The sequence below is a fragment of the Apteryx rowi genome, unplaced genomic scaffold (genome assembly GCF_003343035.1).
Source record: "Apteryx rowi isolate R43461 unplaced genomic scaffold, aptRow1 scaffold_140, whole genome shotgun sequence".
NCBI classification, from domain to species: domain Eukaryota; kingdom Metazoa; phylum Chordata; class Aves; order Apterygiformes; family Apterygidae; genus Apteryx; species Apteryx rowi.
In genome coordinates this window covers 197,729-222,664 of record NW_020447642.1, presented here as the reverse complement: position 1 = coordinate 222,664, position 24,936 = coordinate 197,729, and the positions used below count along the sequence as shown (strand labels likewise).

The window sequence follows — 24,936 nt, the reverse complement described above, 5'->3', positions numbered from 1 at the left end:
TTACCAGAGATAATGCTAGTAGCAACAAGAATTTTAGTCTAACAAGAATACGTAAGAGTACGCATGCAATGTAGAAACTGAAATTTGATGAATTCAGTTTGTCATAGGTGCTTGCAGGATGTAAGTACAATTTCTGCTGATATTCATAGACCTGAAATAGACAGATTCTTGACCTGGCAACCTCAAAACATTAAAGGAGTGATAGATCATACTGCTGATGTCACCACTTTTGTCAGTTCATCAGACATCTTTATGGGCATCCACCCACTGCATCCTCACGGGCTGGAGCTCAAGAGGCAGAACAAGTCCAGGCAGGCCTAGCTAGGGTATTTTCTACTGCTTCTCCACCCTCTGGTTGTGCTGACCCTCTCAGAGTCTCCTCAACTGAGGCTTTAATTTCAGATGTTTTATCACCAGCAACTCTTACGTTGGTTTTGAAAATTATAGCTATTTATGTACTTGAAAGCTTTTACTATTATGCACACTTAAAAATTGTGCAAATTTAAATCTAGAAAGTAACTTAAACATAATGCCAGTCAAACAACTCATCTGCTCAAGAGTTCAGCTATGCAAAGGAAGGTAGAATTTCCTGGTTTCAAGTTCCTTGAAGTTACTCCTTGTATTTTTGACTATAGGAGATGGCTTTCAAATGAGAGTGCCCCCCCCCCCCTTTGGGGGATAATGTTCTAGCCTTCTGTCAAGTGACTTTGTGATTATTTACAACAGCTGCCTGTTAACCCATCAATTAACTTCATTGCTAAGAAACATCTCTAGTGATAAATTTGTGTTCCCCATTAAAATGCACCAATAATTGTTTTCTGATAACTACACTGAGGCATTTGGTAGAAACGAGCTGTTATTTAGGTGTATATTTATTATACACCATTTAAGTCAACTACCTATGTTACCAGTGATGTGCTAGCATCCCAATAATAGTTTGAGTCTTGCATAAAAGAATGCATACACAATATAGAAACTGAAATTTGGGTTGTAATTCCATTTATAATTCTTGCACTACATGTTCAGCCTTCCCAAAATACTCGTAGGATATATGATGCTTTTTTCAGTTAGTGATTACTTATATTTTTGTGGATGTTTTGTTTTTTGTGAGCTGTTCACCAGTGTCATCAGTTTCTTAATGTTAACATCCATTTTTATTGTCTTCAAAGGATTAATGTTCTTTTGCACATTACTCCCTCTCTCTTCATGAATTCATGCCTGTGAGCTAGAGAAGGATAACTGAGGCAAACAGTTAAAGAGCTTTCCTGGTGGTCAGTTTTGAGACTTTTTAAATTTAGGTGTGACAGCCACACTAAGCATGCCTAAGCATGTTTTCTTCTCCTTTTCAACAAATGTCTGCCTGCTGCCTTTAGTTTCACTTTCAAAAATGCTGTCTGTACCTTGAAACTTCATTTACTGGATAAATGAGCAATTATTTATTTTACAATATAATTCCAATAATAATGGATAAAATGAGAAGCACAGTTAAAAAGTTAGGAAACAGTTAAATTGACTGTATCAAGTTTTAACACAAAGCAAAGTTACAAAATGTTTTCTCCTGTTAATCGCTGTCATGATTACTTGCAAAAGAGGAGCAGGTACAACTTTTTGAGTCTCCTTTGCTCATGAAAATAGCTGGAAACCTTTTGGTTTCTTCACGTATTAACTATAGGGGCTAAACAGATTTATTAACATCTAACTTGGTGAATAATCTAAATATTAAATACTATTTAATACTCTTATTATTTGGTTATTGTTTATATATTCTAAAGGTTGCCCGTATTCACTTCTAATATGAAAAGAAGCTGTGTTTTTAAGTAGATAGACCATCTAAATCTCTTCAGATGAGAAGAGGAATGTCATTCTAAACTTTCTTGCCTCTAAACAGAGAGATTGCATAGTATAAAACTGGCAATACCAAGCCCAACAAGTTCAGTTTATGTTCATTGTCTTCTTATCAGTACTTCATTGACTTCAGCTTTGCAGAATTTTCTTGTATTTGTGTGGTCTAAGCTGAAGTCTCCAGTAATACTACATTCTTGGTCATATGGTGATGCATTCACCATGCAGACAAACAAAAGCCTGATTTCTTAATTTATGAGATTATAGAATTATATACAACATGACTAATTTTCATTAGTTGTGTGCTAATGTCATTAGACGTATTGTAGTTATATTATCCTGTTACATTAGTGAGCTATGGAGAACCCTCATAACTACATCATCATCTTTCTTAGGTAGCCATGACTTAAAGGGGGAAGTTATACTTAGCTGGATCCAGAAAAAATGTTGGCTTACATTCCTTGCTTGTCCACCTAAGGTAAAGTAAAATTTTCCCTGCTTGTGTTAAATCCAGGATAGTTTTGTGGTTTGCACCAAGTAAAAATAAAAAATTGCATCAAACTGGAACATTTGCCTTGAGGATATTATGTATATATGCAGCTTAGAAGATTCTTAGCAGATATGTTAAGACTTGATGTTCAGCACCTGAATTAAATATATATTCTGTGACTTTTTTTTTCTTGGATGTAAACAGAGGAAATGCTTTAAGGCAAGAAGAAACAAAAGGGAGACTTGTGACAACTCTGCAGAAATTTAAGAGGTTACACAAAGTGACCTACTCATGAGCAGCATGTGGCTGACAGGTGTTCTTGGTAGAGGAGTCATACTTCAGTGGCATGGGAACAAATGTGTAATCTGAATGGTATCTAATCCAGCTGAAATTGTTATAAAACTAATTGTTTACCTCTTTGATGTGTATAAGAAGTAAAAATACAGAGATGAGTTTTTGTCTGTCATACCTGCTGACACTTTTTGTGAACAGTAATTGTCAGAAAGTAAAAGTTTAGATGCATTTAATATCTAGAAGTTTAAATTAAAACAAAATGCTCCTATTTTTTACTTCAACATGGGAACTTCTTATGTGCAAGAAAGACTTAAATAGCTTAAAAAATACAAGTTCTTATTTCACATAATTTGCAAAACTTTGCTTTTCTCTAATGCTCAGCCAAATGGGATTTACTAATTAGAAGAAAAACATAGGACCACTAGGTGTCATTGTATACTGAATAAGTAGAACAAAATCACTTTGGCAAAAAAATTAAAATAACTTCTTAAAGTTCTGAAGAAGTACCTTATCGTCAAGTTTCTCAGCTGGTTACAGCTCTGATTTACAATGCTTGCCTTGAACTCTTGCCCTTCATTGACTTCTGTGACTGTGTCCTTTCTGGTTCTCCAGCCGTCTCATTAATCAGTCCTTCTTGTATGTGCTTGAGAAATACTTCCTCATCCATACTCCAAATCTGTATTCTCTGGTAAACTCATCCATGAATTTAAATACAGTTTTTATGTGAAAAATTCAGAGATCTGTTTTTTTAATACCAAAATTCTAGCTCAAATTCAAGAGTGGTTTTTGCAGAGGCTTAGCTGTTAGCTCAGCCAACAATGACAGCTCAATCCTAACTGAAGTGTATTTTCATTATGTGGGCATAGACTTACAGGCATTTTCTATGTATGCAGCTTGGATGCTTTGGGTGTTTTTTCTTCTTCTTTTTTTTTTTTTTTTTCCTTTTGGTCAGTTCTAAAACTGAATTAAAATTTTAATCCAGCTTGTTATTTCATAGTTACAGCTTTATCAGGGCCAGGAAATTAAGTGTTGTCCTTGTCACAGCCATAAAATAGCTTTCTAATAAGATAATTTTGTCAGCCAGTTTTACCTCCTTTTTATTTCAATGGCTGCACCATGCTTAAATATGCTAACCTCCGTTCTCATGGCCCTGAATGGGCTATCCTCACCCTTCTGTCACTTGTCATTCACTATCAGAATGTAAACTTGTTTTATCTAGTCAACACATGATACCAGCTCCCATTGCCTTCTAGTTAAATTTTTCCTAAACATTAGCAGTCTGCTTAAAAATCTGTCACAAGGGGTAATATTCCTACTTGGTAGTTTTGTTTATCTGTCTTACAGGTAAGTTGTCTCTTGTCCTATACCTAACTGTAGAGGTTTTTGAGGGGTGGACAGTTTTGCTGTGTTCTTTTTAGTTAGCTTGTGCAGCATCATCTATCACATCTACTCTTGCTTTAAACACCACTGTAATATATGTATATTCAGTTTCATATCTTTACCTTTTGACATATGACTATTTTACAAAATATAATCTGTAATTTGAAAAATTCCATGCTTCTCTCTCCTAAGCATAAAACATTGATGTAGTTAGTTTTTTTAATTAATTAATGATAGCATCAGTACTTAATATAAATTGTCCTTGTCACTGCATCAGTTTAATTTCTTTCCTAATTCTTATTTTAAAATAAACAAATTAATTGTTATTCTTCAGCTTAAAAATTAAAAACTAATGCTGTGCATAAAGGAAAATTAAATGATGGAAGCCTAATACTTAAAGAATTATTTTTTTTTTCCAGCAAGGAAGTCTCAATTGTATGAACTGCAGGTCCAGTTCATCCATCAGACATGATTTTGTAGAATCTTCTGTTTTATAAAAAGAACTTCCAGGGGCTTCATTCTAGATTAAGCTAATTTAAGACTGTAAGGTTCTAAATGACCTAGAGGGCATGCTTTATTCTCCTCTTCTTTTTTTAGATTGGGAAAATACATTCTGAATCTTTAGAAAAATGAAGCAAAGTTTAGACGTGACTGTGGTCTTCAGAAGAGACATCGCTTTTCTTGCAGATCATCACCATGTACTCCTTGGAGGAAATTACTATTCATTTTGATCTTTGTTGTCCCAGATATATTACTGCTTTGATTAATCAGATTTGATTATTGCATTATTTTGTTCTTCTTTTTAATGCTTGAATGTGGTCACATACCTGCATTCCAAAGATGCTTGTATTTTTTTTAGGATACTCTTTCCCTCAGAAAAAATACTAAGAAAAGAAAGCATTGTTAATTTGAGAAAACGTAGATTTAATGACCCTTTTTTTTTAAGGGTGAAGTTGAACAGATTGCAATGATGAAACCAAAAGGCCAGACTGAACATGATGAAGGTATGCTTGAATACTTAGAAGACCTAATAGGATCTGCACGACTAAAAGATCCTATCCAAACACTGTGTCGCAGAGTAGAGATTTTAAATGAACAGAGAGGAGAAAAGGTGAGTTTCAGAAACTGTTTGATTTATAAATCAAAAGTAACTTGCAGTGTTTCAGGATTTGATCTTATTTTAGAAAAGCATTCAAAAATGTAAAGGCTTGTTTTGTTTGGTTAGAGATTAAGCACTTTTCTACAAGAATGACTTCTTTAATAGTACAGAAAAATTTTGAGTTATTTTTTATTAATCTTATTGCTAAGGGGATTACATCTGTTCGGTTATATAGAGAGTTAATGTGAGCTTTGGTACAGTGCTAAGGAGTCTGGAAAACAGAAATCTTTCAAAAAGCCTTGCATTATCTAATAACCTTTAAGCAACAATTTGAGAAAGTAACCAAAAAGTCTGTAATATGCAATCTCTCATCTATCAGTAGTTTAGATCCCATTCTAACAAGATGATTTTCAAGTAACTTGTGGCCTAGTGGAAAAACTTCCACAAACTGTACAAAAACACTCATAAATGTTCACTTTCAAAGCCAGTTTGTCTCTCTCAAACCTTGCACCCTGATGTATTGAGAAACATATGTCAAAAGCTTTTAGGGGAATTAATACCATGTTACTGACATGGTAGTAGGATACAGGTGAATACCTTTTTCTTTTTTGTGCTTGCAACTGTAGTACTGCATTGCCAAAACCCACCGTTTTCATTTAATCTTTAAAAAAAAAAAAAAAAAAAAGCCCTGCATATGAAAATCTTTTTCGTAGAGCTATAAATATGATCTTCAGGCAAAACAGGTATTTTCTGTCGGGAGTTTCAATGTACTTGAAAATAAACTGTTTTTAAAAGATAAGACTTTTTTTGGACTTTGTCACTTGAAGATCTTATTGGAAATGAAAAGGCAATATAATGATTCCCACATTTATAAAAGAAATAGGCAGTCAACATCAGTCACTCTTCTTAGACACTCATAAAAGCTGGAGAGGGAGGGAGAGGGGAAGAGAGAGGAAAGATTGACATGGTGAGGCACACAAAATTGTATATAAGGAGACTCATGAAGAGACCTATAAATATAGAAAATCAGTTGTAACTTGAGCTACCTGATCTATTGATATTTTACTACTTTTACAAATAAATACATAATCTGTTATGAGAGAGAATTCTTCAAAGTTCTTTTTATTTGACTTGATGGTTCCTTGGTAAATACCTATTATCTTGCAGACTTTAAAAGCTTAAAAGGAAAAAAACCTTTTCATGATACTAAGCGCTGTTGTGCTGTAATAAAAGTGTAATCACAGGAATTATCTTGAAAGGGGCTAGTCAAAATGTTGAAACATGTAGAAGATAACATGTGCAGACTGTCTACATGTAACTTCCCTTTACTGCTTACCTACATTCTCCTTGGTTTGCCTGAACTGTTCCTGGCATCTACAGGATCCCTTTTTGGTAGTTTTAAATTTTGAATTGCCCTAAACGTACAGTCTGTAGTGTGAAAATGGTAATCTCTTATTTCTGAAAGTTTGCAATGGTAAATTGCCTTGCAGAGTTAATTGTGGAATGGTATCTTTCCAGAGGATGTGTGATGTGATGGATTTGGGTTTTTTTCCTCATGGTTTGTTCCTGTGTAATACTAGCAGCAAAGTCAACTCTCACTCTTTATTTTGTCCAGTTAAATAGAGTTAAAATGGTGGAAAAAGAAAAGGATGCCTTAGAAGGGGACAGGAATAAAGCCATTGAATTTCTTTCTTTGGAAAACAAGATGTTTAAAGAAAAGAATCATATTTGTCAATACTACATGTAAGTACTTCTCTGCAGTTTTGATTTGGCGTTGGTGTCGGGGTAGTGTTAGACTCTCTGCTTCCATATCTTCTAATTAGAAGTACTCTGTGTTTTCTTAATGGTTTTATCACTCCTTTAAAATTAGCTGAATAACAAATGGCTAGTGATTTTTGTTTCAATTGTTCTTAATATGAAATTAAAGAATTTTAAATAATGATAGACCATTTTAATGAAAATATGAAATAAAACTACTTGCTAGCTTTTTACAGTGTGAAGTAGTTTGGCAGATGAGCCTCTTACAGCTTTATACTTACAAAGAGAAACTAGATTAGTTAAAGATTTTTGTCAGAAGTGTCTAAATCGTTAGGTTTCCTTGTTCTTTTGTATTAAATTGGCAAGGCTACTCCATAATGGATATTAGATTTTAATATTTTTCATAATCATTTTGCTAATCTAAGATTGTCAGAAATAGATACTCATTAAAAATTTCAGCTTTAGAAAAAGATGCAGTTCTTGTGATCTTATCTATTTTTTGTCTAGCTATGATCTACAGAAGCGAATAAGTGAAATGGAAATGCAGAAAGAAAAAATTCATGAAGAAACAAAAGATGTTAATGAGAAGAGTAGCAAACTTGCAGATGAAATGAAAACAAAGAATAAAGCGTTAAAAGAACTTGAAAAGTAAGTACTGTAGGTATAGATTTGTAAGCTGAGAGAACCGCACTTTTTATGTTCTGCATGTGTTGCTTTCAGTAAACAGAAATATGGTAATTTCTGTATTGATTCTTCACCAAGGTATCTGGTGGTGTTCTGTCTGTATTACTAATGTTTCAAATGAATAGCCAGGTTATAAGTGCTTTCAGATTTGGAAAGTGGAAGGCTGACCTGGTGGTGGTTTTTTTTTGGTCCCCTCCCTGTTCAGGATCTCTTTAATTTCTTGTTAGTTTTTCTTTTGGATCCTTATCTCCATGGAATGTTAGGTTCCTCAATATTTTGAGATCATGGTGGCTTTTAGAGTTACCAGGATTTTCAGAAAAAGCTGTGGTAGTAGCATTTCTAGCATAAAGCACCATCTTAAAAAGCAGAAGTATATAATAGTTGCAATAGAGTAATGATCAAACAAAGATTTATTTATGGTTTGTTTTTTTTTAGTTGTCCTTCCACCAAAAACTTGAATTATCTGATGAGCAGAGTTGTACTGAGTATATCTAAACATTCCTTGGCATGGATTAAATAATCTTTTGCACAAAAATAAATAAAAATAAGTACATTTCTTATTAGTATGATTTGGTATTGCCAGTTGCTTCTGTTGGAGTAATCTAAATGACATCTACAATTAACAAGAAGAAAACTTCTTATTTCTGATTGAATTTAAATACATACTTTTTTATACTGAGTGTGCAAAAAATAATTGGGAGATTGTTTCAGGTTCTTATATATACACACCCATAATGCTTAGTTACATGAATATTGGGTATTTTTCTCTGGCTTCCTTATGATTCTCTAACCATAAATTATGTTTCTCTGAATTTGATTTGTCTGGGTTTCAATGTCAAATCTTCAATCTGACTACAATATCAACATTATCCTCTGAGATTATGAAAAGTTATTCGTAAGATTTGTAAATTTTAAATTGAATCAAAGAAAATAAATTAGTAATTTCTGAAAACATGGTTAGCATTGCTTTCTTGGTTGATATGACTTTACCTTTTTTTTTTTCTTTTTTTTTTTTTGGTGAAACATCAATGCCCTGGGAAAATATTGTGAATATAATAAGAGCTGGATGTGAATAATATAAACTGAATAGTACCATTCTAAATTCTACATGCTCAAAGTTCTACTGAAATTATTTTATAAGATATAAATTTGACAATTCTTTCTTTTTCTCCTTTAGAAAACTCAGTAAAATTACAAAGTTTGTAGAGGAAAATAAAGAAAAATTTACTCAGTTGGATTTGCAGGATGTTAAAGTAAGGGAAAAATTGAAACATGCCAAAAGTAAGGCTAAAAAACTTCAGAAACAACTTCAAAAGGACAAAGAAAAGGTAGTGTGAACTGCAACTTGCTATATTCAAAGATATGTAGTTGGTTGCTCTAGATGAGAACATCTTTGTGTACATGGGCAAGAATAGCAGCGGACAACAACTTCTGCTTTGTGCAACAAAGAAAAACTGAAAATATGTTTAATTTTCTTTTGGGTATTTTCTGTTATTTAAATCAGCTGGAAAATGGTCTGGTATCAAAGGGTTTTTGTTTGCAAATCACTTACTGATGTAATGCATTATTCTTCCTCAAATCATTGTTCATTGCACATCTTACTGTAGAGACTATGTGCCAGCAGTACTAGATTCTTTTCTGAGTTGAAGAGAAATTTAGAAGCTCTCCTGTTGCTTCTCAGTTCTGCTGAGTGGTCTCATGGCTTGAAAGGCATCTTTTTGCCATGTTTGTTGAGATTACAGGAATGTTGCTTGTTCTGAGTTATTACCCCTAAAACATTTTTGTTACATTTCCTTGTTAATTTAATTAACTTAAGGGGTATATTTTACCAAATGGGTTGCTATTAACTGTTACAGGTCTTAAATCACTCTCTGGATCAAGAATGGCCTTCTAAAAGTAGGTATATAGGACTTAAACCTTATCATGGTTCAAAGACTTGAATTTTCATGGATAAAGCTATGTTCCACTACTATTATAGCTTGCTTCTCTCTGGATGGGCTGTAGAACTGAACAAGCCTTGCAAATAAAATCCAGGCCTTCTGCCAGAGCTGCAGTGTATCTTGTCCTGCAATGGCACATGATCTTTATCAGTGTGATATTGCCACACCACACCTTGAAGATACACAAAGCTGATCAGATAAGAAATTCTTTGGGTTCTCTTAATGATATTACTGCTCAGCATGACTCTGAAGTTGTGAAGGGAGCTTGCCACTACCTTTTAGAACAGCTTCTTTTGAACCTTCTTTGCTGTCCAAAAGATGATGATTGGATGCCTCGTTATTAGGTGGGGAATGCATACAGATAGAAACCTCCAGCCTGCTGATGGCTTAGTGGGAACTGCCATCTGCTTACTGGAGCACAGATCAATCCACAGGATATGCAGATCTCTTTGGTGGTTGTTCTGTATATGTGTGTACACACTGACATGCACACACGGTTCTTCACCACTGTCCTGATGTCATCTTCCCTTTCCACCCAGCAGTTGGGAGTAATAGACAGAGTCACTCTACTAGGGCTCATGCTTCCTTTGACTTCAACATAGTACTTAAAGGCAGAGTTTAAAGATAAGGCAAAACTGTTTCATTTCAGTGGGGGAGGAAATTAAAATCTCTGCCTTGTATAGGTAGAAGAATTGAAAAGTGTACCTTCCAATAGTGAAAAAACTATCAGTGAAACAACATCTAAGAGAGAGCTTCTTGAAAAGGAAAAAGAGAAAGAAGAAGAAAAACTAAAGCACGTTATGGATAGCCTTAAAAAAGAAACACAAGGACTTCAAGAAGAGAAAGAGGTTTGAAATGATTTTGAATTCATACACTTAATATGTAACTAATGTTTGGGTTTTACACTGAACAGCTAAATGATCATAAGATAGTTGGAAGATGCTATTTTATGTGGCAAGCATACTGTTTCAGGTGTTAGTTCATTGGAGGCTAACTGGAAAATTCATTTTGAGAATTTATAATCAAAAAGAGCTAAATCTTTTTCATTACGTTGTTTGCTTTTTATAGTGATTATATGTTATCAAGTATATCTTTCATAAATGTATATTAAATAATTCAACTTTTCCATTATTTGAGCACACTTTAACTTTCTCCTATCAAAATGTTCAAAACAGTATTTTCATTTAAAAAAAAAAAAGCCCTCAGATTTTGAAAAAGCACATTCCAAGCTTTTCACACAGCTATAATCTGTCTTCTAATTAATAGGTACCTACTACAACACTTAGTTGTTATTTTTGATATTAGCTATCCAATCATTAAACATTTGGAGGGTGGAAATTTCTGTTGTAAGTTTGGGGCTTTTTTCTGTATTTGAAAACGTATGGTTTCTCCATTTGATCTGTAATTTAACGCTATGTGTAAGGTTCCTCCCAGCTTTAAATAAGTTGAGAAAATGATATAAAGCTAGTATGGAAAGATATTTTAAGATTCTGTTATGTTCTTTATAATTAGGAAAAAAGCCTTATTTCACTTCCATACAGAATATTTTCATAAATTGAGATGTAATTGTTCTTCTAAATAGCTAACAAAATTTTGATGCCTGTTTTCTGCCAACAGGAGAGCTAGTAATAGAACATAGTATTTCCTTTTTCTTTCATACAGCATGATTGACGTAATGGTTAACCCTACAGTTTTCTATTTTTTAGTTATAACATTTTATCCATTTTTGCAGGGCAAAGAGAAAGAGCTTATGGAATTTAGCAAAACAGTGAATGAAGCACGTTCAAAGATGGAGGTAGCCCAGTCAGAGCTTGATATCTATCTCAGCCGCCATAATACTGCTGTATCTCAGCTAAATCAGGCAAAGGAGGCTCTAAGGACTACTTCAGAAACTCTTAAGGAAAGGAAGGTCACTATCAAAGATATAGATGCAAAACTACCCCAAACTGAACAGGAATTAAAGGAGGTGAGACCTAAGTTTCACACTTCATTTCTTTAAGAGTTAAGACACAATCTTGCAACACACAAAGCCAAAGTTCCACTCTTTGTTGTTTTAGCAGCAATCATGGTGAAAATAAATAGAAAAACTGTCTCCAGTGAAACAGCATTTAAAAACAAAACTTCACTTTAATTAATCAGTGAAGTATTTTATTTCAAACTGATTTTGGTTTAAGCAAATGTTAACATTAGGCACTAGTAATTAAATCCTATGTATCTCTGCAAGGGAATCAGTTTAAGTATCATAATTAAACATATAAAAAAAATTGAAATAATACAATTATAACATCACTGTTAATTCGGTCATACTGCACACTACTTTTTTTTTTTCCCCTGAATTAGGTGGGATTTTCCAAGGGAATTTAATGGCTATGTCTGTGAGCCGTTTTTGAATTTCTTTATTGCTCCCCTCTCATTCCCCAAAGACAAAAAATCCTGATACCTTGTCATAAGCTGGATGCCTAAGTTCATAAGCTGTTATATTTATAGGAAAGTACTTTTTTGTTTTGTGTTTAATATTAATCAATATCAGCATACCATCCATTCTTCTGGTAAACATTTTGCTACCTCTACTTTTCAGTGTCTGGTTTCATTACTTACACAATCACATATCTAAGTCTCCCTGAACATAGTAGGTTTCTTGAGGCTAAGATAACTTTTTTTTTCCCCCCTCCCTAACTGTTAGAAAGAAAATGAGCTTGAGAAACTGGGAAGAGAAGAATCAAACGCTAAAAATCTTGTTCGAAATCTACGTCAAAAAGTAGAAGAAGCCAAAAGTTCTTTAGCACTAAATCGCAGTCGAGGAAAAGTGCTTGAGGCTCTACTTCAGCAGAAGAAATCTGGAAAAATTCATGGAATATATGGAAGACTGGTAAATTTTAAAAGGCCATTATATATTTACTCTTAAAGTTTGAGTGACAGTGTGGGACTTTGGAAGAGCGGTGTTGTAATTAAGTGAAAGGTAGAATTCCTCGCTTCCCTGGTGCTAACTATTAATTTGGTCAGCAGAGTTGCAAATTCTGTAGACTTATTTTAAATAAAAAATAATAATAATTGTTGAGATTCACTCTACTCAGGACTAAGGAGAGTGGCTACCAGAAAGCTATATCTTTTTTGTAGGCTGATCTTTAATATAGAGCCAAGTTAGCTCCATCTTCAAGGGAATATGTTCAAACTGAGGATACTTACAATGTTTTGTAGCCTGGCCAGGCGTTAGTCCTGCCTTTGCTTCTGGATTGAGCTGGGACTGACAGTTGTAGCGATTATGATTCTGTTGATTAGGGCCATCTGTACCAGCAAAAAAGCACTCAGGTGGAATGGTGCTTTTTATTTTCTGGTGCTGCCAAAGGTAGAATCAATCAGTATCCACACACTTTGTAGAACTGCCATAAAACTTAGAAACACACAGTCTTACAACTTGTATGTAACTTAAGATGTAATAACTGTACAATTTGTTTGTTTAAAAATATATAAAAATCAGTGATCTCTGTTGTTTGTTTTCTACTATCTTACTTACATATATGTCAAAATAAAGAGCAATATAATTGTCTCAGAAAACCAAGAAAAGCTATATCACAGCAAAATTTCTGTTATCAGTTTTCTCCAAGCAATATTCTGAAGTTCTTAAAAGTATCTGCTGAGGTGGAGTTCTCCGTACCTTTTTTTCCTAGTACTAAACAGTACATGCATGTCAGTGTACATGTAAAATGGTGCTATTGTATTCTGCAGTTTTCTTATCTTATTTTTCCCCACCTCCTCCTCCAAGAAGTATCTCTGTTTCAGAAAGTGGATAAATTGAGGTAGAAGTGAAAAGGTTGTAAAGAACAGAAGAACGGGGTGTGACAGATGAATAGTACTGATTCAACTGTCCAGAGTAATATGGCATGTTCTGTCAAAAATATGATAATGCTGAATTTATGTTCTTATAACCCAGTTTGTTTATTTAGTGCATTCATATTTGAAAAATGTATGAAAAGATTTATTAAAAAGGATGTAGTTCAAACAGCAGCAGACCACTGTCTAGTACAGTTGGCATGTATTCTGTTTTATACTGTGTTATCACTTGCTACAGAGAAGAGTGTGAGATTAGTCTGTTCTTGGATAACTGACAGTTGACTGTACATGGTGCTCTGCAAATACACAAAAAAATTTTTATATTCTTTTTTTTCTGATGGTCACAGGATGGCACACAGAAGTATATGACTTGCTCAGTCCCACGCAGCTGGCCGATGGTAGAACCATACCTGAAACACATTAAATGATTTTGTTAGGCCAGACTGCCTCACTAAAATGTTGGCATATAAAATGTAACATTTGTCTATGGAAAATAAATTGATTCTACCACATTGCCTTACCACAGAGACCTCTGTTCAAGTTCTAAGTATATGAATTTCTATTTTAAAAACAAGTACATTAGATGTATATAAATATCAGCGGGCAAAAGTCAGGTATGATGTTATTTAACAATTTTGAATTAAAGTATAACTTCTTCCACAAAAAAATCAACTGTAGGAATTGTTTTCCAATTTATTTTCATATCATTTCACATTCCAGTAACCTTTTGTCATCCCTCTCTTAATGCCAAGACAAAACATTGTTGCCAAGCTAATTAGAGTATTTCTGCCATCCCTCTACCCCCACCCCAATTTTTAGGGAGACTTAGGAGCTATCGATGAAAAGTATGATGTTGCTATTTCATCATCTTGTGGTGCCTTAGATTACATTGTTGTCGATACAATTGATACCGCACAGGAATGTGTGAATTTCTTAAAGAGAAAAGGAATTGGAGTTGCCACGTTTATAGCCTTGGACAAAGTAAGTACTGGCACTTTGGCAAAACAAGTTATGTTGTTGATTTACTCTAAGCTGTACAGTACTGATACCTATAGATAAAGCTAAAATAGAAAATGTTTTAATCAGATGGTGGTACCTTAAAATATTATACTGACAAACAATAAAGTTGACTTACTGAGACTTACAAAACTTTTTAGATACTTGTATGCTTACAACAAATGTTTGATGCGCCTTTTAATTTATTATATTTTATATATATTTTTTTTAATTAGCAAACTTAGTAATCTAGTAGCTGTAACCTATGAACAGCAAGTATGGGTAGCAAAGGGAGCAATGAGTTATTGGTGGGTTTTTAGTTATCCTATAAGTAAGTAGAGATCCCCAAGGAAGCTTTACTGTTAATTGCCATTCTGAAGAGAAGTGTAGTAATACTTACTGGAGAACTATTACATTCACTTTAAAGCCCTAACTTACCTTAGAATAATGAAATGGCCTCGTAACTTGTCCTAAGGAATCCTTCATTCATTTATTTACTTTTTTGATGTAGATGGCTGTATGGGAAAAAAACATGAAAAAAATTCCAACTCCTGAAAATACTCCACGGTTGTTTGATTTGGTGAAAGTAAAAGATGAGAACATTCGCCAGGCTTTTTACTTCGCATTACGTGATACCCTAGTAGCTAACAACTTGGAACAGGCTACCAGAGTAGCATTCCAAAAAGATAAAAGATGGAGAGTTGTAACGCTGCAAGGACAAATCATAGAACAGTCAGGTATTTAAGTACAAACTTACAATTCTATTTTTAGCACTTTATAAATGATATCAAATCAAAATTAGAATGCTAACTTTTTTTTATCTTCTTCTACATTAGGAACAATGACTGGTGGTGGAGGTAAAATAATGAAGGGCAGAATGGGATCCTCAGTCATAATCGATGTTTCAGAAGAAGAGGTTAGTGGATATAACTTAATTAAAAATTGAACTTTTCCAAAGTTCCTGATATTTCAGTACTTCACATGTACACATGCTGTGCCCTCATAAATCAGCATGGGTAGTTAACAATCTGTGATGCAAGATATATTAATAATGATTTATAAAGCTAAAATTCATAAGATTAACATAGGCTATGTTGCTCTTAGATGCATTTATTGACACCCCAGCTATCATATGCTTATTGTTTAATTTTTAGACCCATAATGCTAACTTTGATAACTTGGAAATTGATTGAAAGCAGGAATGAGAACATGGAAGGGACTGACCATAAAGAACCATTGTGCTGCGGAGCAGTACACACAGATTTCAGCAGAAAGAAAAGACCTTGGGGTTTTGGTCTGTCATTTTATATCCTTGTGATATAAAAATTTGTCAGGGAGTGGCAGAACTTCCCTTAAAATTTTCATTTTGAAAACACTTTGGAAAATAAAAATACAGCTTGCTTTTTCTTCTGAATCCTTTTTGGTTATATTTTGTAGTTTTACTCAGTGTGGATGAAACTGTAGAGCCTGGGTTCTTTTTGTCCAGTATCCACCGATCAACCTACCTGAGATCAAACATCAAAAATGTTAATATCTCCTCAAGAAGAAGCTCACTTGTCTAACTATCAAGTCAAACAGGCTCCTGAAATCAGTTCTCTCCCTACAGGGAAGACCCAACTTTTGCTCTTTAGGAATGAGAGCTATAATCCAACACAGGGGTTGAATATTTGCTTACCACTGAGGATACAAAAACAGAAGCTGGTATTTTTTATGTGAAAATGCTTTCAATTTGGAGGACTCCAAAATCAAACTCCACTTCAAAGTTATCTCTATCTGATTTCTCTGCTGGAAGAGATAACCATGTCTTTCTGCACTCTTCAGTTTTACTACTGAGAGGTTAAAATGTGTATCTGTCTTGTGTATTTTCACCTTTGCACTGCTGGGAAAATAGGGTCACATTAGCCAAGAGAAAATATCATTTTACAAATCCTAGAGGGTTTGACATGGAACTTTTGTCATGCTGTTCAAATAGTGCTGCACTTTAGCCTTTCTGGTTGGTTCTCTTGTAGAGAACTAAGGAACTGAACTTTTTTATATCGTTTGAGAAGGCACGCGTTTTCTTTCTGCACAGTTTGTTAAACTGTGACAAGGGAAGAAATGAAACATCTGGGAAATGAATAAGTATTACCTTTTAAGCCTTTTAAGCAATATCTTTGCTCATAGGAGAGTAGGAAGGAGATGCTTCTTCTTGAAGAGTTGGATCATTCCAAAGCACTCCTGCATTTCTGTCACACTCAAGACAGATGTCAGTGTCAAGAAAGTTCAAAAGGTTTTTTTAGGCTAGTTAGAATACATTCCTCTGCTGTGTACTTAGGAAGAACTTGCAGACTCTAAGGCATCAGTTTTATACCTTTTGTGATGCAGATGGCTTAAGAAAATAGACTACCTATTAGGTACCTTTAGGTACCCTTAGGCTACCTAAGAGTAGCCCCCAAAATCTTCAGTAGGCACTTTTTACAAAGTAAAATCATCTCACTTGGTGACATTATCCTTCCTGTCTTTAAGTTTCTGAGATTCTAAATGAATGCAAAAAATTAGATGATGATGTGCAATGGAGGAGCTAAATCTTAAAGAGCAGCTATTAATTAATGAGATGTAATTATGAACAGAACTTCATGACTGTAAACTTCTGGCATTATCAGAAGCACAAAATTCTGTTGATTTACTTAATTCTACAAGAGACCTCTCCCTCTTCTGGGACTCTAATCATAAAATGTCAGCTATATATTTTTCTACTTTTGCTCAGTAGGCCTAAAAAGAAACATTCAGTGATAAGAAAAGGCTCCTGTTTTTATCTTCATGGACAAAAGGGGTTTATTGCCCTAGACTTGAAAAGGGTCAAAAAATATATAAATCAGCTCATATTTAAATCATAATAATAGTGGACTTTGCTGTTTCTTATCTTCAGACTTTAGATTTATTTGTGATTCATTCTCTACAAGAAACGTGCTTACGTACTGTTTCCTATTTGGCCCATGATAAATACTGTGGCTCTCAGTAAAGATCAGTAACTAGAATTCAACTTCTCTGTTGTCAAGATTTTTGGCTGTGTACCATAATGGAGCATCCTGGTAGAACAAGTGTTCGTATCTGTGCATATTAATAAGTTTTTGATTATATAAAAGCAGATAAGTGGCTGAGATCTGAATATGTTCTTGTTCTCTTGGTGGTGAATTGCAAGATGTAGGCTCTTAACCTTTGCTACCTGCAAAAGCCTATCTTCCCAAAATAGAATACCACAAAAACCAGTAACCACCCTGCAGCTGTTTGTATCAAATCTAATCAATAAACAATAGTATAATTGCTTCAAGCTTCTGCTTGTGTGGTTTTGGATTCTGCCTTCATTATTCTGACTATAAGCGTTTCTAGCTTAATCCAGTTTTATTTCCGTGAAACCATTTTTCCATTACAAGCTATTTTGAGAGGAATTTTTCAGCTTATTTTTTTTGTGCTTGCTCCTCTTGTCTTTCATTGTCATGATTGATCTTCTCAGCAATCAGCCTGTGTGTTCTGTCCAACTACAGCAAAGTTTTTACTCCATTTTCTCCATGTTTTTTTAAGAGTTTGTAGGCTGTATAGCACGTGAATGAGATCTTCCTGTATATTGTAGCAGTGACACTAGGCGAATGACTGCATCTCGTTTTTGTGTAGGTTAGTAAAATGGAATCTCAACTGCAGAAGGATTCAAAAAGAGCAATACAGTATGAAGAAGAGAAAATTCAACTTGAAGAAGCCATAGCAAAACTGCGCCAAAATGTTCGGGAAATGAGAAATACTTTAGAGAAGTATACAGCAAGCATTCAGGTAAACAAATTTATTATTATTGAAGCAATATCTGGCTTCTCCATAATTGTGCAGGAGGATAACTTCTCGGAATAAAGCCTCAGCTTTGCATAGTCCTTGTTAGTATTCAAGGATCTTTTTAAACTATGGGATTCTAACACAGTTGTATCTTCTGTAGAGTTTATCTGAACAAGAAATTCATCTAAAAATCCAAGTTAAGGAATTTGAAGCAAATGTAATTGCTGCTGCTCCAGACAAAAACAAACAGAAAGAATTGGAAAAAATCCTTAATAATTTTAAAAAAGGTAAGTGTTGTGGAGAAGGAATTATAGTAAATGAATGTGACTACAATTTTTACCTAATACAGGAATGAATGTTACAGCTTTGTTCTTTCAGATTACCAGTGCTTTCACTGTTATCATTGATCTTGTTTTGGAACCTCTTTTCTTCCAAGGGAGGGGGATAAAAGGTACTCCTAGAGATTAAAAAGATTCAGAACGCCTTTTTTTGCAATTCAAGTTCTTGTTCCAGTTAAGTTAATAAATACTAATTTCAGTATTTTTTGTTTGGTTGGTTAGATTTTTATGGCTTTCTTACAAACAAGATAATTGGGAAACTTTTAGTTTAATTAGTGTTAAGAATTATTAGTGCAGAGGGTAATAATATTAAAGTCAAGTAAAGGGGTTTGCTGTACTTTAACAGGGTTATTGCATGATTCTGTAAAATGAATACAGTATATTCTGTTGCGGGCACATTGTACCCCAGTTCTTTTTGTGAAAGTATATTTACTCTGAGAACTCAAATAATTGTTTCCCTGAAGAAAGTAGTAGCTTAGTAAGGTAAACCTGGGCTGCTTGTATTTCTTGTTAGGTAATAAAATGAACACAGTCCAAAAAAAAAAAAAAAAATCCCTTCCCCCACAGTTCTGCTTTCCTAGCACGCTAAGAAAGCAAATATATGCTATTTCGGATTTCCACTATGTCTCTTTTGAACAATATTAGCATTAAGAGTCTATGAATACTTCACTACTTTAATCACTCTAAAGTTTGGAGGTATAAATCATCTTCTCTAACTTTCTCAGTTTCTTCCAAATGATGGAGAGAGACAAACTTATGCTCTGCTCCGGAGAGGTGACTGCGTTCTGCCTTTCAGCTCTGTGCTTTTCCCCCCTTCTCTCCCCAAAAGGAAATTATAAATCTGTAGCAAATTTAGTGTGGGATTTTTTCTTTCTTTTTAGTTTTGCATTTAGAGTACTAAGGTGCCAGGTAGCTTACTTTATTTTTGAAAGCTGTTCATCTTTTACTTAAAACTCAACAAAACCATCCTGATAAGCTAAACAAGGAAACTTGGGTACCTTGAAGGTAGAGTAGGCTATCTTATTATTCAGCATGTGTAGTAACTACCCGCTAATACCAACTGTTGAATAACAATTAATGGCTGTTTCTTACAGTTTTGCCCCTTTGAGTGTTTTTCCTCTGAATAAATACAAATAATGAGTTTGGAATATCTTCTTATGTACCATTTTGTGCATTTAAGTACTCTATATACATTAAGTAATCTAATTAAAAATTTTGACAGTTTATGCCAAAAATGTTTTGGTTGTACAACAGTATCACAGAGATGTGGGTAGTACTTTTCTTTTTGCCACATTAAAAAAACTTTTTTCACAGCATAAAGAAATACATGCATTTTTCAGTATATTCATACAGCAGAGTTTTTTATCACTTAAATCTGATATATTCTAAACAGTCCAGTGTTCTTAGGGACAGCATAATGACATTTCTTACTCCACTTTGTTTATTGACAGATTATGATTGTGTTGCTGAAAAAGCTGGTAAAGTAGAAAGTGAAGTTAAACGATTGCATAATCTCATAATTGATATCAACAATCATAAACTTAAAGCACAGCAAGACAAACTTGATAAGATCAACAAAGAAATAGATGAATGTACTTCAACTATTACTAAAGCCCAAGTGGCAGTCAAGACTGCAGACAGGTATAGTAACCATGAATGTATTCAATTTGAAAGCTTCAGACTGTAATTATATATTGCTCTGATTCTTGTTGGATTACAGCTGAATCTTTATATGGGGGATTTGTCAGGCTGGAAGAGATGACTTTCACCTCTTTATGGCTAGATGAAAACTGGAGGGAGGAGGTCATAACCTTTTTCTCTAAACTGATTTACCTCAAATTGAGACTGAAACATTAAGAACCATAATCTTTGTTAATTAAAATGCTTTAAAGGCAGAGGGATCAGAGAGCTCGAAAGCTTAGTGAAACCTGATCAAGGAGAGTTGTTTCAGCTTTCAAATAGCTGTATCTCTTGATATTGGTGCCTGCAGGATGTGTGCTTGCTTTAAGTAGTCTCCATAGCTAAAATCTATTGAGCTTAAAATCTCAGTTTCTAGTGGCGTGTCTGATACAAAATGTGGTTTGTGTTAAAGAGGTAAAGGAAATAGAAATATTAAACTGCAAATCTTTCTAACAGGCAATTTAAAGGTCACATTTAATTGATACTTTTCTACTAATATCTCCCTATAACTAAAATACAGTATTTCAGGATAAAAATTCAAAATTGCACTTATTGCCATGCAGTAAAGCAGTTCAAAACTGAAGGGACTAACTTTATTATGAATTATCTAAGGAAGAAAATGTTAAGTATTTTTCTATCAGCCTAGCAGTGTATAATGAATACTTGGAAGAAATTTCAAAACTGTTTCTGAAGGAACAAATTAAGTCTTCTAATGATATATATTTGAGGAAGGCAACAACTTTGTTTTATCTATATTTCCCAGGGCTGAGAGTTCGTATGTAAATAAGCACTTATTATTTGATCATCAATAGTTAGTAAGTTAGACTGTGTTTTTTCATTATATCTTGTCATATTTGCACTCATATGAGGAATACAAACATCTTGGTATCTATTCAGAAACCTGAAAAAATCTGAAGAGTCTGTACTACGCACTGAGAAGGAAATTGGAGATAATGAGAAAGAGATTAAAGACTTAACACAAGAGCTGACTACGCTAGAAGAGAAAGCTACTGAGGTTATGAATGACTGCAAGCAAGCTGAAGTAAGTGTATATCTTCAGAGGGGATGCAGTGCCAGAGTTGTCCTAATCGCTGATGTCTGTTAACCTTCAGCATTAGAAATTCCAGGCTTAGCAATATGAAAAGGGGTTGCATTAGCTGTTAGTACCTTCATTAAAAAATGTTTCCGTCTAATTTAAGCCTCAGTCTTGACAATGTTGTAAAAATATCTTTTCCCTAAGTTGTTTTACTCCTCATCCTCCAAAAATTCAGAAAATAATGTTCTTTTCTGTATCTTGCAATATATTGCACTCTTTCTCACAAAATGAATCAAAAGCTGACCTTTGAAAATAGATGCGGTGGGGGGGACACGACAGTAGGCCAAAACAGCCCTATTAAGTGTTCTGGTTTTCAGGTAAAACCAGGATAATGAATTAAATACTTACACAAATTCTGCTGTAGAGCTTTAGAGTTGGATTCAGCAATGGTCAGAGCATGGGAATGATGCACCTCCTTTACAAAAGGGGGGGGGGGAAGCCACCAGGGCAGAGTGGGGGAGATGTTCAAAAGGAGTGAATAACTGGACTTAAGTTCTGTTCTTAGCTGGAAATATATCTTGACCTAGTTTTCTGAAGCTAAACAAAAACTTAAAATAAACCAAGATTCCTCAAAGAAATTATTGATTTTTAAAACTTTTCTTGTTTTTTTAAAAAAAAAAAAGTAACATAACTGTAGAAAATCTCTATAATTTTTCCCATCTCGATTTTATTTAAGAGAGGGAGTGCAGACAACCTGTATGGCTAAAATTCTTCGGAATAAAGTTGTTTGTTTGAGGCTGTCCCCCTCTAAAGCTTTCAGCTAAAACATACAAATATAGGACTCATTTAATCCAGATCTAGAATGAAAATATAAACTGCAGCATATTTTCACAAGTGGATTTCAGAATTCAGAGACTAGGTTAATCCAAATACAAGAACATGTATTTGTTTACATCAATACTTAAGAATTGTGGAGAGTAAGCTTATGTGAATAATATAGCAGAAATAAATCTATAACCCAAGAAAGTGGTAACATTTCACAAGCAACTGATTAATGCATGTTTTTTGACATTTCTGTTTAGGAAGCATTACCAGCAGTTCAGGAGGAACACCGCGGTTTACTCCAAGAAATGAAAGCTATTCAAGATAATGAACATGCACTGCAAAAGGAAGCTCTTAACATAAGACTTAAGATTGAACAAATCGATGGTCATATTTCTGCGCACCAGTCAAAGATTAAATACTGGCAAAAAGAGGTAAGAAAAGTGTTCAGCTCATAAAATTTGAATTAGAAGACCCCAAAAGATTAATACATTAATTGAGGGAAAATTGATATTCACTTCACAGTTTATTAGTTTTTTAGCTATAAAAGCCAACTCTAAAAAATATACCTTTCAGTCTTTTAATTTCTGATTTACAAAGTTATGGCTGAAATGGTTTGACTTCTGACTTATCAAGTTTATTGTTTATTTATTTATTTATGAAAGAATGCTAGACTAACTGTAACTGACATAACACTATCTAAATGCAATTAAGAGCAATGACCAAAAGATAATTAGCCATAAAGAGCAACCAAGAGACTTTCTGTGCCTGTACACCCTCTATGCATCTCACAATATGTTTGTACCTACTCATTACAAGAGCAAAATGAGGCTGGGTAACAAGGGCATTCAGTGTTCCCTGTCCTACGGGTCCCTCCATAAGAAGCTGGGGGGTGTCTGCTCTGAAAATCCTCCCTCCTGTCCATGCCTGTACACTGTTTTGACACCAATCAACTGGACAGTATTAACCTTAACAAAGTACAGTGTGGAGAGGTAGAAAATGTACAGGTTCCAAAATACCTAGTTCTTTTATTTCAGCAGCATATCTCATGTAAGCATTAAATAATTTTTTGGAAGAAGTAGGTACCTTAATAGGTGAGAGAAACAAAGAGAAGTATAACATGGATAACTACAGTGCAGGTCATTTAAGACTGTATTCAGTGCTGTATCCACTAAGCCGTTTTATATAATGTGGCAAGACCCTTTTCCTGAAAACATTTCACCTAAAATCTCTAGTCCGGGTGGTACATCAAATTGACTTTCCCTAATTACAGGGAAGCAGGCCAACAGGAATTCAGTGGGACCAGGAAGAGACTGTTACTCAGAGACTGCTTCTATGAACCAGCTCATCAAATAAATTAATCTAGAACCAGTGGGAAGGAACTGCGACCTCTCTAGGTGCTGCAGTGCCTGTCTTCTCTGAGTTTGTAGTGGAGCAGGAGAGCTGACAGCCTTCACACATAAGAACACACAGATATCTTTATATTGACTTCATTGCTTGCCACTCAACAGCTGCCAAATCCTGTTCTAGTTCTGTTGAACAGGCTAGGTCTGAGCCTTGTCTCATCTTTGGTGTCAGTTTCAAAATTTCTCTGGATCAGCCTCCCTGAAGGGCTTTTAATTCTTCTGGAAACAGTTCTGCACAGAATCTTGAATTTTTTTGGCCCATAGATTAGTTGAGTTCAAAGAGTCAACAAAAGAGGGGAAGAGTCAATGGTGGTGGTAGGTATTATTTGTTTTTGTTTTCCTAGTTCATGAAAATGGCAAATATCAGGTAGGAGGTGCACAGGGACACATGTTCAGAGAAAAGGACAGTTACATGCCTGGAGTTCATAAAGACATGATGTCTTTGTTGTATTATCTGTCCTTTTCTTTCTACTTTGTATTAAAATCCTTAATAGAGAGATGGATCTAGACCAGCAGTTCATCTTGCACTGCCCTTTTAAACCCTTGTTAATCTGAGGATGACTACAGGGCAGCTGCCCAGCAAGGAGAGGCACTATCAGGAACTTTTCAATCCCAGACACCCAAACTATTAAACATAAAATTGTTAAAGTTCCGCAGGATCGGTGATGGACAGATGACTGCTTCGACTACTGTGGCTCTTATGGAGAAGTATCTCCTTTGAAAGAATCATGTATATAATTTTCAGGAGCAGAATAGCAGAATAAAAGGATGCTTGCTGTCTTTCTCAGAACTTATCTTTAAGGGGGTAAACTAAATTTGGACCAAAACAAATTAAGTGAAGAAACATTGAATGTTTTGAGATTGGAAGGTTCAGTGTGTACTAATGCAGAAAAAAATTATTTTAGAAATAAGTTCATGTGATAACTAATGTGATCTTTAAAGATTTTTAGTAAGTGGTTTTCAATTTTAGATATCAAAATTATCACTGCACTCCATAGAAGATAAGCCACCTGAGGAACTTCCAGTATTAAGTCAAGAGGAGCTTGAGGCTATCAAAGATCCAGATGTTATCATTAATCAGATAGCTCTCCTGGAAGCCCAGTGTCATGAAATGAAACCCAACCTTGGTGCTATTGCAGAATACAAGAAAAAGGTAAGCTTAATTACTATTGTATAGTAGCAGGATAAATCTTTCTAAGGTTGTATTGTCCGTCGGCATAACAGCACCATATACCCTTCATCCAAAGGCAAGCATTGTGTATATAGCTTTACTATTTTCCATTACTTGAATCTGTTAATATACAGAACTAAAGTCATTGCTTTTGAAGTATATAGATAGCCTTCCAACTGTGCATTTTTCAAGTGACTGCTCAAATAGATCCTACACTTGAAGTGCATGCAGAATTGCTCTCTTTAGCTAAGTGGCCAAAGAAACTGTCTTTATCTGTAGGCATACCAGGAGGAGGTGGCCCTTATTGCTGTTCAGTTCCTTTTTATTGGACCTGGAAAATGAAATGGAATCCTTGAATTTTCCTTTTT

The 24,936-nt window shown here is 34.5% G+C and overlaps 1 protein-coding gene across 7 annotated transcripts in view; it reads left to right on the top strand.

Annotated features, from left to right (window-relative positions):
• The window catches only part of SMC4 (structural maintenance of chromosomes 4), a 45,796-nt gene that overhangs the window by 15,672 nt on the left and 5,188 nt on the right, over positions 1–24,936 (top strand). For 6 of the 7 annotated variants that reach the window (XM_026057724.1, XM_026057725.1, XM_026057726.1 and 3 more), the window contains 16 exons: positions 4,953–5,117; positions 6,721–6,848; positions 7,371–7,511; positions 8,725–8,875; positions 10,171–10,335; positions 11,220–11,453; positions 12,171–12,356; positions 14,138–14,299; positions 14,826–15,051; positions 15,151–15,230; positions 17,966–18,118; positions 18,276–18,402; positions 19,905–20,094; positions 21,031–21,175; positions 22,252–22,425; positions 24,368–24,550. In XM_026057724.1, the coding sequence (XP_025913509.1) occupies positions 4,953–5,117; positions 6,721–6,848; positions 7,371–7,511; positions 8,725–8,875; positions 10,171–10,335; positions 11,220–11,453; positions 12,171–12,356; positions 14,138–14,299; positions 14,826–15,051; positions 15,151–15,230; positions 17,966–18,118; positions 18,276–18,402; positions 19,905–20,094; positions 21,031–21,175; positions 22,252–22,425; positions 24,368–24,550 (2,610 nt within the window). Of the gene's footprint in view, positions 1–2,245; positions 2,321–4,952; positions 5,118–6,720; positions 6,849–7,370; positions 7,512–8,724; positions 8,876–10,170; positions 10,336–11,219; positions 11,454–12,170; positions 12,357–14,137; positions 14,300–14,825; positions 15,052–15,150; positions 15,231–17,965; positions 18,119–18,275; positions 18,403–19,904; positions 20,095–21,030; positions 21,176–22,251; positions 22,426–24,367; positions 24,551–24,936 lie in introns of those variants that run through there. The other variant, XM_026057729.1, reaches the window with a different exon arrangement.